At 33.4% G+C, this 11,610-nt stretch overlaps 1 protein-coding gene and 1 long non-coding RNA gene across 2 annotated transcripts in view; one reads left to right on the top strand and one right to left on the bottom strand.

Annotated features, from left to right (window-relative positions):
• Positions 1-11,610, top strand: part of LOC149476791 (uncharacterized) — a 465,754-nt gene that overhangs the window by 377,677 nt on the left and 76,467 nt on the right. The gene's annotated exons all lie outside the window — the stretch shown is intronic.
• The window catches only part of Etf-QO (electron transfer flavoprotein-ubiquinone oxidoreductase), a 110,084-nt gene that overhangs the window by 95,600 nt on the left and 2,874 nt on the right, over positions 1-11,610 (bottom strand). The window contains exons 5-15 of the mRNA XM_089711190.1: positions 11,420-11,511; positions 10,843-11,002; positions 10,245-10,357; positions 9,651-9,864; positions 7,334-7,489; positions 6,248-6,372; positions 5,359-5,476; positions 4,819-4,926; positions 3,871-3,984; positions 3,160-3,234; positions 2,708-2,866 (exon numbers count right to left, since the gene is read on the bottom strand). Of these exons, the coding sequence (XP_089567316.1) occupies positions 2,778-2,866; positions 3,160-3,234; positions 3,871-3,984; positions 4,819-4,926; positions 5,359-5,476; positions 6,248-6,372; positions 7,334-7,489; positions 9,651-9,864; positions 10,245-10,357; positions 10,843-11,002; positions 11,420-11,511 (1,364 nt within the window). The 3' untranslated portion in view covers positions 2,708-2,777. The remainder of the gene's footprint in view (positions 1-2,707; positions 2,867-3,159; positions 3,235-3,870; positions 3,985-4,818; positions 4,927-5,358; positions 5,477-6,247; positions 6,373-7,333; positions 7,490-9,650; positions 9,865-10,244; positions 10,358-10,842; positions 11,003-11,419; positions 11,512-11,610) is intronic.

Genomic DNA, 11,610 nt, shown 5'->3' on the forward strand with positions numbered 1-11,610 from the left:
AAATTTACTATTGACATTGTCCGATTTATAATGTCCATTTTACGTATAGATGCTCTTATAAATTTGTTTAAATACTATAGGTCTGTGGTTTAAATAAACAATATTCACGCGATATATATTTTTTTATCTTAATAAATAATTCTCTTATAAGTAATTATCGACCTATTTGTTGTGAATATAAATTTGATACATGAATTCGTGTCAGTCCGTGGTGTTAGTTATATTTTGTACTTGTTATGCAAAAACGCTGTGCAAAAACGGTTAAACGGAAGTTGATCGTTTTTGGTTTGTTCCATTAGGACCACAAGGACAATAATTTCAACTTTGATTAGGATCAAATTCAAATCTTATAAATAAACTAGCAGTCCGCCCCGGCTTCGCCCGTAGTACCTACATGTTTAAACTACCTCTCAAGTTGGATCTCTCAAGTTGAATCGAACTGCACATGGTGTGCGAATTTTATTATAATCGGTTAAGTGGTTTAGGAGTCCATTGAGGACAAACATTGTGACACGAGATTTATATATATTAAGATGATAACCAGTGCGAAGCCGGAGTAAGCAGATAGCATAAAATAAAACACAATTTACATAAATTAAAGTTTATTGTAAACTTCATACAAAATTACACTTATTCTAGACGTACTTTACAGCTGCTTCTTATTGTAGTTAATTAGTAATTACTATTGACTGAACACAATTATTAAAATTTCATCACAAGATTAATATCAAAAATACTTTAATACATTATTCAAAAACGTTCGAAAAATATATTCTGAAATTGGTAGGTATAGTTTCTTTTATAGGTAAGCACTAAGCACCATATTATTAAAAGTATAAAACTAAAAAAAATATTATGCATTCATACTGTATCCATGCATTCATTATTTACATAACTACATACTTTATATAAATAATGATTTATATTTCAATATACAGAATAAAACTCAGTTTAAAATATGAAACATTTAAAATTATAAACTTTTCTTTTAACTATTTATATTTATAATTAATAAAAATTACGAGTCATTCATTAATTTCAAAATCTGTTGAATATTATTAAATTGATTTAAAATTCAGTAACGATGAAAATATAATAAAACATTTGTCACAAAATCAATTAGAAAAGTATATTTCCATTCATACAAATAATATTTCATCGGAATCAGCTGTTAGTATTGTAAAAATAAAGGGTCAAAATTAAAAGTCAAAGGAAAGCACAGATTATCCTACAACTGTTTTTAATTTGCACTTAAAAATAATAAGCGCAAAAAATACCTATATGCTATTTGGTTAAATTTAATTTATCATTTATTAAGACATAGATATAGAACATCACATAGGTACATGATAATTCTGCCCACCATACACTAAAGTGCAGTAACAGCAAAATCACGATTTCGAGTAAAACGCATTTAAAGTTAAGAATTGATTTAAAAAAATCAACAGAATGATAAGCAAAAAAATTTGAATGCAGAAAGGTTGTAAAGGCATAGGTTCACACGTTAAAGCAATAAAAAAAAATATATCTTAATAACTGAATTTATTATGGCCATTTATTCTTTTTGGTGCCTATTACTGCATAGCCTTTTTTGTAAAAAATACCATTTTAAACTTAGTAAAATGCAGCAAAAAGCCCTATTACTGCGTTTGGATCAGTTATTTTGTCAAGAAACCCAACTAACATGCAGTAAGGTCAAAAAAATACTGCATTTTAGTTAGTTTTTTAAGAAAAAAGTGTTCAATTTACTAGTGCAGTAAGAAAAATAGCTAGTTCACAGTTGCAGTATTTAAAACATTAACTGCACTTTAGCTAGGAATAATCATATCTGTGTCATTATGCTATCCAAACTAATCTGCAGTAATGCTGTATTTTACTGCGTGTTAGTCAGTTTATAATGATAAAAGAATGTTAAGTATTCACAACTAAAATTCGACAAGCTTTGATTTTACTGCATTTTAGTTGGGAGTTCGTGACAATAAATTGTATTTTCTTAATTTGCAGTAAAAATAGCTTGTATGGCGGTAAATTTTACTGCGTATTAATTTTTTTTTAAATTTTTTTCCAGAAATATAAAACTATCTAAAGAACTGTAAAATTATATTGCTTACTGCATTTTAGTTATGAAACCTTAAAATTTAATCTGCAGTATAATTTATACTGTATTTTAGTTGGGAAATCACGCCAAATTGTTAATTTTTTTCGTTTGCAGTAAGTGAAAACTGTTAAATAAAAACCATTCTTATAGTCTTAGAAATAAGTAAGTTAATTCAATAGAAAGCTTAAGAAACCCGCTTTCAGAATCACTAATAAAACGAAAAATCACAAAAGGGCTGTTACTGCTCTTTAGTCTCTGGTGGGCAGAATTATACTATAGGTTCAAAAAGTCAACCATGTTTCTTCAGCTTTTTTGTATTGTTTTACGTGGCGATGTATTTTTCCTAAGCAGACTGTTATGCGCAAGTGTTTATTCAAAAACAATCAGTAAAATTAAAAATTAATTATTATTGTTAACAACACTTGTCTACGGTATTTCAACGTTAATCTTATAGCATTAGTTATTATTATCTAATTTTGCTTATAGCATTAGGTTCCAATTTTGCTTGTATTCGATACGAAATGGGCTTTTATTTGGCGCCAATATTTTAAAAACGATCCATTCAAATTTCGTTCTTCGCATTTTTTAAACATTTTTTTTTGTGCCAAGTTTTTTCTACATTGTCTATGTATAGATACATAATCTATGTCTCACAAATAAATAGTATTTGTATAATTATCTACATTCCGTTGTAAGCTGGGCCACCGCCGCCTTCAGGTACAACCCAGTTGATGTTCTGTGACGGATCTTTGATGTCGCATGTTTTACCTGAAATTTTATTGTATGTAATTTCTAATATTAATTATTGTAAGAGAAATAATATATAGATTTCTACGGCTTTAGGTTCACAAGTAAAATATCTATCAGTTAAGCACAAAATGTTATGTTAATGTGTGCTAAAATTAAAGTATTATTGGTAACATGCCTTGAAATTCAGTCTATAAATTAAATACAAGAAATATTCAGGAAACCATTGAAAACAATTCAACAATTTCTTTTCCGTATTATTTGTCTCTATGTAGACAATTTTATATTAAAACAAATGCAATTTCTATACTTACAATGTATGCAGTTTTGAGCATTAATCTGCAACCTCTGTCCATCTCCAGTTTCCATAGGTACATATTCGTATACACCTGAAAATAACAAATAAAAATTGTATTAAAACTAAACATCTTGTTTTTTTATAAGACCTCCAACCATAATGACCGAGTGCAGTTGTTGTTCACATATCATCAAATGTTTAGTTCTGAAATAGTTTAATAACCGAATACTTTGCAGCTTCCTTTAGAATTTTTTTTCGCTACTATTTGCTTTCGAGCTTAGATTTATCTTAGATGAACTCAATACATAACTAATACCAACATAGAATTCTTTGATATCTAGGTATGTCAAGAAAATACTGATAATGCAGTTATTAAAAGTAATCATTCTTTAAAGATTCTAACATTTTTCACAAAATATATATCTATTACAGAATAATAAATCTGTAGAAGGGTCAATTCTGTACATTAAAATATTGAAAAAATAAATAGCAGGGGGTGTTACTGGATCGATACCAAACCCAAATATGTGATTAAAAATTTTTTTGTCTGTCTGTATGTTCACGCATCACGTGAAAACTAACGGTTCGATTTCGATGAAACTTGGTATAAATTATACCTTATTAACCTGGGCATAAAATGGGATACTTTAAAGAAGTTTTCACTTCAAAAATCTTAATTTTTCCGCGCGGACGGAGTCGCGGGCGGAAGCTAGTAATAAATAAATACCAGCAGGGCAGAATCTAGCCTCCGGTCCATCGTAAATATTGAGATTGTTCTTAACGGGCACAGAGTCGTCTTGTAGCGTGAGATGTGCGGGTTGGTCCGCTTCGTGGTTTGTGCCTGCAAATTATATTCATTAATCTTAATATACAGGTTGTCCCACTGTCGGTATACTAAGCTCAAAGGAGGTTATAGTTTTGCATACGCTGAGTACGTAAAAAATACTTAAAATTCCAGACGCATTTTTTTTTTTCAAATAGATGAATTCTTAAAACTCTATGTTGTACAACCATAACAAGCAACCCGCCCAACTTTGCCTCTAGCACGTGAGCTATTGTTTAAGATTATGTTTTCATAGACAAAATGCTCACATTAGAGAAGCGGTATATGCCGGCTGCGCGAAGCTAGAGAAGAAAACTTGGATTTTCAGGAAAAATTTAGCAAAAAATTTTTGTCGTGATTTTGTTGTTTTAGTATTTTTTACGTGATCAGTGTATGCAAAACTACAAGTCCCTTCGCGCTTAGTATACCAAATACCAATAGTGGGACACCCTGTATATAAATTTCGTGTCACAACTCACAATGTTTGTCCTCAATGGACTCCTAAACCACTTAACCGATTATAATAAAATTCGCACACCATGTGCAGTTCGATCCAACTTGAGAGATAGGAAAGTTTAAACATGTAGGTACCACGGGCAAAGCTGGGGCGGACCGCTAGTATTTATTATACACTAGCGGTCCGCCCCAGCTTCGCCCGTGGTAAATGTTTACGTTTTCTCACAATAAGAACCATCCTCATACTTCAAGGAAGAAAAAAGAATTAACGACATCGGTTCAGCCGTTCTAGAGTTATGCGCTTGCCAACGCATTTTGCGATTCATTTTTATATTATCGATTTGAATATTAGATGGATTAACATTATAGATATGCGAAGATTTACTATATAATTACCTGTTAAAGCCACAGATGAGAGCAGATCAAAAGTAACAACACCGTCTGGTTTGGGGTATTCTATGGGTTTGCTTTCCTTCGCCGGCTTCAATCTTGCGTGGTCGGCGCCTATAAAATAAAACAAGTAAAATCCATTTTAAAATGACAGACAATAAATAATTAAAAATTTAAATTATAATAATTGAACTCAGTTTTGCTTGAACACGTTACACGGTTGATTTAAATGTTCAAACTTGTTTTAATTTATTATATTGAAGTGAAACTTCTTTAAGCGCGTTGAGAGTAAAATTTCAAGGTCGCGTCATGGCAATACCGTCACGTTATGGAGTAAGGCGACGATTTTGGTATCTTTGAATCTTGCTAAAGAACTTCTGACACGTTTGCTCGGCACACACGCTTTTTTATTAAAATATACATAGTATAATATTTTGATAGTATAACAATTTGTTGTTTTATTTGTATTTATAGTACTTATTTCTGTATAGTTTGGTAATTGGTGCACAATAAAGCATTCGATTTTATTTAAACTTCAGTATTTACCTCCATGACTCAATGTCCAGGGTTCTTTTCCCCGGACGAGCGTGGAAAACGCTGAGTAAGCGACGCCGCCGTATAGACCTAGTGATGTGTGGAATGATGGACGGCAATTGCGGACTTGCTGTAAATATTATATCGTACAACATTAGTTTTACACTATCATATTATAGAAAATTATCTGTAACTTTTACACTTTTACACAACTTTAACAGATGTGGCATTTTGGCATTATCTATACTAATATTATAAGGCTGAATAGTTAGCTTGTTTGAACGCGCTAATCTCAGGAATTACTGGTCCGATTTGAAAAATTATTTCGGTGTTAGATAGCCCATTTATCGAGGAAGGCTATATATCATCTCACAGATAGTTTGTTTATAACTTGCATAACTTATTTTTTTTCATTACTGTATTTTTAATTTAGTGCGAAATAAAGGTGTCTTTGTCTATGTCTATTATGTCAAGGAGAAAAGTACACACATAATAAAAAAGGCTACGAGTAATGATTATAATTACTAATGATGATCGACTGACCGGTTGGCTTGGTTGGTAGTGGCCCTGCCTTCCAAGCCAGAGGTCGTGGGTTCGATTCCCACCCGGGGTAAATATTTGTGTGATGAACATAGATGTTTGCTCTGTGTCTGGGTGTTGATTATCTAAATAAGTATTTATTTAAAAATTATATATGTATGTTTATCAGCCATCTGGTTTCCATAACACAAGCGAAAGCTTAGTATGGGATCAGATTGTGTGTGAAAATTGTCCTGAAATATTTATTATTTATTTTATTTATTATGTTTGGCAAGAAAATGTACATCGGGAACTTTTCGTCCATTGTATAAAGAACAATCTAACGCAAAAGTATGTTATACATTTTAATTGGGAATTTTACCTTCAATTCCTTATATACATATGAGTCTTTCAATTTATCTTCATACAGTGTAGGAGTGACTCCCTTCTCATGAGATGCTTCTCCGGACAATATTAACTCCATTGCACTCTCTGCTGCTAACATACCTATGAAAAAAATAGTTTATAATAAATTATAACGTAGAATTTCATTATTTACTTAATTGTGTATAAATAAATTTAAAGGAATTAAAAAAAAAAGCAATAATCATGTGGATCTTTTACAGTGTGTGTGTTACCAGTTACCACAATGCGTTGCGTTCTATTTTTTTGTTCAATGAACGTTATCGGTCTTTGAGCGTAACATAAATAATTAAAAATCCCGTTTAAATACCAGTTAACAATATATTAACTGCCCAGCAGACTTTTTTTGAATTTTATCTTAATAAGAACTTTCCTTATGCCTTAATAATCTTATATATATAAAATTCTCGTGTCACAATGTTAGTCTGCATACTCCTCCGAAACGGGTGGACCGATTCTCATGAAATTTTCTGTGCATATCGGGTAAGTCTGAGAATCGGCTAACATCTATTTTTCATATGTACCACGGGCGAAGCCGGGGCGGGCCGCTAGTATATATGTATATAAAATTCTCGTGTCACAATGTTAGTCTGCATACTCCTCCGAAACGGGTGGACCGATTCTCATGAAATTTTCTGTGCATATCAGGTAAGTCTGAGAATCGGCCAACATCTATTTTTCATATGTACCACGGGCGAAGCCGGGGCGGACCGCTAGTAATTATATAATAACGTTAAAAATTTGCCGAATTGGCTCAAGCCGTTTTAGCCGACGCTTAGCAACACATTTGTCGATTCATTTTATTTATTTATTTAATTTAATTATTTATTGCACACACAAAGGAAATAGAGACACATAAACGGTGGCCTTATCGCTAGGTAGCGATCTCTTCCAGGCCACCGTAAGTAATATGTAAGGAGAGACGTTAAAAAGAGGACATTTTTATTTTATAGATAAGATTTTTTTGTTCACAAAATTTTATATATGAAATATTAATCCTTATTTAAAAATACCTTTTTTTTCACACATTACATTATGTACTCACCACTCTTCATAGCATTATGCGTGCCCTTTATCCTGGGCACATTGAGAAATCCCGCGGTATCTCCCGCCAGACACCCCCCGGGGAAAACCGGGTTGGGGAGGCACTGCCAACCCCCCTCCACTAGAGCCCTAGCGCCGTAGGCTATGCGGGTACCGCCTGGAACAAACAATAGTAAAAATTAAATTAAATAATCATTACTACATAGTAAAAAACAAAGTCGCTTTCTCTGTCCCTATGTCCCTATGTATGCTTAATCCATCAGTCCCCGAGATCACAGACACAATAGATAATCTATTGTGTCGCGCCCCGATCGGGGCGCTCGGTGGTCAATGGGTTAAATCTTTAAAACTACGCAACGTATTTTGATGCGGTTTTTTTTTATAGATAGAGTGATTCAAGAGGAAGGTTTTAGTATATAATTTACTAGCGACCCGCCCCGGCTTCGCACGGGTGCAATGCTGATACTAAATACACTACAGCAAAATTGTGAACGTTGTATGTACCTATATAAAAACATAGCGGCCCGCTCCGGCACGGGTATAAAATACATAGCCGGGCGGCCGGCCGCGGCCGGTACCGCCGCTGGCCGCAAACGCTACGTCCCGCAATTTTAAAATCTGTAATATCTCCGAAAATATTCACTTAAATCATAAGGTGTAAAGGGCCATATAGATCTATATTAAATGAACAATGTATTCAAGGTATTTAATTGGTTAAGGATTAATGCTGTATTGGTTAAAATCGCTTCGAAAATTAGCCATTATTTGTCGTAAAAAGTAAATGACAAAAAAAAGTTATTGTGGGTTATCCATAAGAGATAGACATATATCATCGCGGACTTTTCTGTAGACCTTTTCAATGTGTACAATACTTAGTACATTATTTTGATAAAACTCGTAGGGTTCAGCCTGCGTTTGCAATATAAGCGGAAAAAATGTAATTATTTACGACATCACATTAGAAACCTCAAAAGTAAGAGTACTTCTCCACTATTTAATGGATGTTATTATACATATAAACCTTCCTCTTGAATCACTCTATCTATTAAAAAAAACCGCATCAAAATCCGATGCGTAGTTTCAAAGATTTAAGCGTACAAAGGGACATAGGGACATAGGGACAGGGAAAGCGACTTTGTTTTATACTATGTAGTGATTATGTTTTAGACAAAGCGGGCGAAGCCGCGGGCGGAAAGCTAGTCTACTATAAATATTGAAACATTCGAGCCGATTTTTCAATTTTATCCGTTATTAATCTTCCAGAGTAAAATCAAACAATTTGAATATAATAATTGAAATCCATTCAGCCCTTTTATGAATTGATAAGTGGATTAACTTAATTTTTAATATATATTTTTTTATAATTTCTTATTTTTTTTATATGTAACATGTATGTATATTATCTAACCGCATTTACAAAATTCGTGAGAATAACGAACATGTATATTTTACCACATTTTACTGCGTTTTCACAATCAAGTACGTTGTTCGTCTCGACATTATAAATCTCGTGTCACAATGTTTGTCCTCAATGGACTACTAAACCACTTAACCGATTATAATAAAATTCGCACACCATGTGCAGTTCTATCCAACTTGAGAGATAGGATAGTTTAAACATGTAGGTACCACGGGCGAAGCCGGGGCGGACCGCTAGTATTTACATATTTATGTAGCTCAATTTGTAACATGTTTTTTTGAATTTGTAAATAAAATCTTACTGGAAATAGGCTATTTAACATTTATCTTATTCTATCTCTAAATATTAATTAACAAAGAAAACATACCTATCATTCTTTGTTACAACTTAGATCTATCATTAAAAATATACCTTCAAACATGGGCTTCACATAGGGGTGCAGTTTAAATCTCTGGAATTCTCTAAAGGGGCTCAAGTATGGGTTGCTATAATCCAGTCCCACTACGAAGCCCACGGCCACTAGTGGGGCTTCGCTTTCATTGAGGTGGTATATGTATGATACTTATTTATAATGCTGAAGAGTTTGTTTGTTTGTTACCGCTAGTCTCAAAAACTACTCAGATTTCACCGTTGAATATGTAGATGGTACCTGATTACTATATATGTAAAAGAAACTCTGTCTGTCTGTCTGTTACTCAATAACGCCTAAACTACTGAACCGTGACTGAACCAATTTGCATGAAATTTGGTATGGAGATATTTTGATACCCAAGAAAGGACATAGGCTACCTTTTATTGCGAAATATGTACCACGGGCGAAGCCGGGGCGGACCGCTAATAGGCTATATATGTATTACAGGCCAAGCCTGGCTGGATCGCTAGTTATAAACTAAATTACCTTCAAACATAGGCTTCACATAGGGGTGCAGTTTAAATCTCTGGAACTCCCTAAAGGGGCTCAAGTACGGGTTGCTATAATCCAGTCCCACTACGAAGCCCACGGCCACTAGTGGGGCTTCGCTTTCATTGAGGTGGTATATAAAGGAGCCCCCATAGGTATTCTTATCAAGCGGCCAACCAATCGTGTGTTCTACTAGACCGGGCTTGTGATTCTGAAAGGTTAATGTAAAATGTTATTTATTTGAATATGCAAGAATGTTTGAATTTTGAATAAGTAGCATTAGGTTTGAATAAAATTATTTTTGTCACAATATAACATTTTATAAAAATATTTTACCCATACCATACCCATACAGTAATAATTAAGATCACTTTCTGAGTTGAAATATACTTGTAATCTATCAAAAAAACAACAAAGAAGATAATTAAATTGCATTAAGATTTTATTTGAGTGGTAAAAATTAATAAAGACAATATAAAGAACTTGAACAAAAAAAAGTATTTTTTTCACTAAAATTACAACCTAAATTTAAACAATAATCTTAATACATCAAGATCCATTGAAAAAATATGAACCAAACATAAAACTAACCTCTGGTTTAACTTCCCACAGTTCTTTCAAACCAATACCGTAAGACTGTGGCTCGCTCTTTTCCCGAAGATTGTATTTCTTTGAAACCATTTTCGTTAAATGTCCGTGACATCCTGTTAAAAATGAAATATGGAAGTAAGTAATTTATTGTTGCTTTAATTTTTTAATACCTTGCGCCAGATGATAGTTAAAATGACTAAAATGAATTTTCGTTTTATGTTTTGCGTTTTTTTCTATATTAACTATAAAAAATCGAACATATTACATAACACTCTATAAACTTTTATTACACAAGTAGTTAAGTTTATGAAACGCTATTGAATGAAGTATACATTTTTAAATAGCAAATTATGTAAATTTATTAAAATACTCCAAATAAATTGTAAATGTATATGTGGTAAATGTAAAAAAAAGACGTGTGTCACTCGGGGACTGCCGCGGTAAAGCTATTGCACGCTATGCCTTCAAGCCACATCTCCGTGCCCGTCCCCGTGGGGAGCGTGAGGTTTTTTCGTTACGGAATTTCTAGATTCGGTCCCCGCGCTCAAGGCCTGCGATAGAAGCTACGCAATAGCTTAAAATGATTCCATAAACCTACCTTCAGCAAAAATAGTGATCTTAGAATGGAACTCCATTCCTCTCTCGAACATGTCTTTAGGGCTTCCATCTTTCGCAATACCAACATCGCCTGTAGCCACTCCCTTTAGTGATCCATCATCACGGTATAATAGTTCTGCGCCGGCGCATCCGGGCCATACCTGTAATTCAAACATAATAAGTAAATCAATTGAGAAACTTGTTTTCAATTGCAAATAACCAAAAATTGTAATGAAATTCATAAGGTAGAAGAAATTGAAGAATCTCTTGAAATATTAAAAATAAAAAATGTTGTGTGGTTTTATGAAACCACGGTAAAAGTGAAACTGTTCGAACGGTTCCGAACACTGCTTTGTGTAGCGCATGTCGCGTGACGGTCGGCTGCCGAGTAGGTATACCTACTTACAGTAGCGATACACGCGACATGCGCTACACAGACCAAACAGTTTGAGACGATATGTAATAAAAGTTTCACTTTAAAACCGCATCAAAATCCGTTGCGTAGTTTTAACGATTTAAGCATACATAGGGACATAGGGATAGAGAAAGCGACTGTTTTATACTATGTAGTGATTTACCTCAGCACCAACCGCCTCAGCTTGTTCTGCAAGCCATCGCACAAGATGTCCGAGTCTCACTACATAGTTACCGTGGTTGTAGTTTGGTAAACCTGTTGAACAATGATAAGTATGAATAATATTTACATTCGTTATTATCATGAGTACAAAAACAAACAAAATTATTATGTGATAACATTACTGATATGATT

The sequence above is a fragment of the Colias philodice genome, chromosome 26 (assembly GCF_061535455.1).
Source record: "Colias philodice isolate Cphi_HAF_F1 chromosome 26, ilColPhil1 Martin Lab GWU primary, whole genome shotgun sequence".
NCBI lineage: Eukaryota > Metazoa > Arthropoda > Insecta > Lepidoptera > Pieridae > Colias > Colias philodice.